At 54.1% G+C, this 3040-nt stretch overlaps 1 protein-coding gene across 1 annotated transcript in view; it reads right to left on the bottom strand.

The window, feature by feature from the left end:
• Positions 1-3040, bottom strand: part of COPA (COPI coat complex subunit alpha) — a gene marked incomplete at its 5' end in the record, with an annotated part of 29773 nt that overhangs the window by 9609 nt on the left and 17124 nt on the right. The window contains 3 exons of the mRNA XM_031065233.1: positions 63-252; positions 1023-1169; positions 2360-2522. Of these exons, the coding sequence (XP_030921093.1) occupies positions 63-252; positions 1023-1169; positions 2360-2522 (500 nt within the window). The remainder of the gene's footprint in view (positions 1-62; positions 253-1022; positions 1170-2359; positions 2523-3040) is intronic.

Genomic DNA, 3040 nt, shown 5'->3' with positions numbered 1-3040 from the left:
TCTTCCAGCCCCAGGAAACGCGGGAATCAGGCGGGATTCCGGGCAGGAATGGCGTCGCTCACCGATCTTCATCATCTTGCGGAGCTTCTCGAGGTTGCCGGTGATGAGGTAGAGGAAGGAGAGGCGGTCGAAGTTCTTGGTGCGCTGGTAGCACATCTCCACCACCTGGTGGTTCCCCTGCAGCAGGGCCACCTCGCCCAGCTTCTCCCAGCAGCCCTTGTCGTCCAGGGCCTTGGCTGCCTCCAGGGCGATCTGTGACAGGGAATTCCGGGGTTAGAGGGACCGGGAATGGGATTGGGAATGGGGAATGGGAGCAGGGATGGCGGCAGAGCCACCTCCCCCTGCAGCCCTTGTCGTCCAAAGCCTTGGCTGCCTCCAGGGCGATCTGTTCCCAGGGAATGTCCCAAAAACATCCCGAAATATCCAAAACCAAACTTCCCAGAATGTCCCAAAACAACTCAGGACGGCCAAAAACATCCCGAGACATCCTAGAGTGTCCCAAAAATGTCCCAAACCAAACTTCCCAGAATGTCCCAAAACAACTCAGAATGGCCAAAAACATCCCAAGACATCCTAGAGTGTCCCAAAAATGTCCCAAACCAAGCTTCCCAGAATGTCCCGAAACTTCTCAGAATGGCCAAAAACATCCCAAGACATCCTAGAGTGTCCCAAAAATGTCCCAAAAACATCCCAAAGTATCCAAAACCAAACTTCCCAGAATGTCCCAAAACTTCTCAGAATGGCCGAAAACATCCCAAGACATCCTAGAGTGTCCCAAAAACATCCCAAAATATCGAAAACCAAACTCCCCAGAGTGTCCCAAAACTTCTCAGAATGGCCGAAAACATCCCAAGACATCCTAGAGTGTCCCAAAAACATCCCAAAATATCGAAAACCAAACTCCCCAGAGTGTCCCAAAACTTCTCAGAATGGCCGAAAACATCCCAGAGTGTCCCCAAAACGCCCCAAAAAGCCCCGGACTGTCCCAGAAAGCCCCGGATTGTCCCCAGAGCCGGCGTCACCTCGATGTTGCCGCACTCCAGGGCCAGGCTGAAGCGCGTTTTCTCGTCCTTGACGAAGTGCAGGGCCACCTCGGGGTACCCCTTGCGCTGCAGGTACGCGATGATCGACTGCCCCACCAGCTTGGCGTTCCGCACCATGTGCAGCACCTGCGGGGCGGCCCCACATCCTTGGGAAGGGCTCTTCCCAAAAATCCTGGGGAAGGATCTTCCCAAAAATCCCTCGGGAAAGGCTTTTCCTATCCTTGGGAGAGGCTCTTCCCAAAACCCTCAGGAAAAGCTTCTCCTATCCTCAGGAAATGTTTTGCCAGCCCCTATTCCCAAATGCTCCCAAGGCCCTACTCCCAAATCCAAAATCTTTGAGAAGTTTCCCCAGCTCCCTATCTCGTTTTCCCCCATTTTCCCCATTCCCAGGGTTTATTTCCTGACCTCGTCATATTTCCTGTTGCTGAGAGTGAATTTGAACCTGAACTTGGTGGGATTGATGGTGAGCACGCGAGGATTGAGGAACGAGGACTTTTCCCTCATTCCCAATCCCATTTTTTCCCTCTTTTCCCCCATTCCCAATCCCAGATTTTCTCCCGTTCCCAGGTTTATTCCTGACCTCGTCGTATTTCCTGTTGCTGAGGGCGAGTTTGAAGCGGAACTCAGTGGGGTTCGATGCTGAGCACATGGGTCTGGCACTCCCAATTTTGATCCACCATTCCCAACCCCATTTTTCCACCATTCCCAACCCCATTTTCCCCAATTTTTCCCCAATTTCCAACCCCATTTTCCCCATTCCTGGATTTCCTGGTTCCCAGGTTTATTCCTGACCTCGTCGTATTTCCTGTTGCTGAGGGCGAGTTTGAAGCGGAACTCAGTGGGGTTCGATGCTGAGCACGTGGGTCTGGCACTCCCAATTTTGATCCACCATTCCCAACCCCATTTTTCCACCATTCCCAACCCCATTTTCCCCAATTTTTCCCCAATTTCCAACCCCATTTTCCCCATTCCTGGATTTCCTGACCCCGTTGTATTTCCTGTTGATGAGGGTGAGCTTGAAGCGAACTCGGTGGGGTCGATGGTGAGCACTCCCGATTTTGACCCACCATTCCCAACCCCACCCTTCCCTCGTTCCCGACCCCATTTTCCCCCATTTTCCTCATTCCCAGGTTTATTCCTAACCCCGTTGTATTTCCTGTTGATGAGGGCGAGTTTGAAGCGGAACTCGGTGGGGTCGATGGTGAGCACACCCGACTTTGACCCACCATTCCCAACCCCACTCTTCCCTCATTCCCGACCCCGTTTTCCCCCATTTTTTTTCCCACTTTTCCCTCATTCCCAGGTTCACTCCTGACCTCGTCGTACTTCCTGTTGATGAGGGCGAGTTTGAAGCGGAACTCGGTGGGGTCGATGGTGAGCACGCGGGGCCGGCACTCCCGGTCCAGGCAATAGACGTTGTTGCCCTTCACGCGCGTCACGTAGATGGGCAGGTCCAGCGTGCGGATGATCCCGTGATCCCTGCGCCGATGGGACGGGGACATTCCCGGTGAGAATTCCCGCTGGGAATGCCCGGACGTGCCGGGGAGTTCCGGGGGCACGTTCCCAGCGAGAATTCCTGGCCATGCCAGGGAATTCAGGGGGACGTTCCCAGTGAGAATTCCCGGTGAGAATTCCCAGCCATGCCATCTGGGAAGGACGTTCCCACTGAGAATTCCTGGTGGGAATTTCTGGCCATCCCAGGGAACTCAGGGGGACATTCCCATTGAGAATTCCTGGTGAGAATTCTCAGCCATCCCAGGGAATTCAGGGGGACGTTCCCAGTGAGAATTCCCAGCCATGCCAAGGAATTCTGGGAGGACATTCCCATTGAGAATTCCTGGTGAGAATTCCCAGGCATGCCAGGGAATTCCCAGCCATCCCAGGGAATTCTGGGGGCACATTCCCGGTGAGGATTCCCGGCCATCCCAGGGAATTCTTGGGGGCACATTCTTGGTGAGAATTCCCGGCGAGAACTCCCAGCCATCCCAGGGAATTCC

This window comes from Geospiza fortis, unplaced genomic scaffold (assembly GCF_000277835.1).
Source record: "Geospiza fortis unplaced genomic scaffold, GeoFor_1.0 scaffold489, whole genome shotgun sequence".
NCBI classification, from domain to species: Eukaryota; Metazoa; Chordata; class Aves; order Passeriformes; family Thraupidae; genus Geospiza; species Geospiza fortis.
Note: the sequence above shows the minus strand (reverse complement) of the source record. Positions and strands in the feature narration are given on the sequence as shown.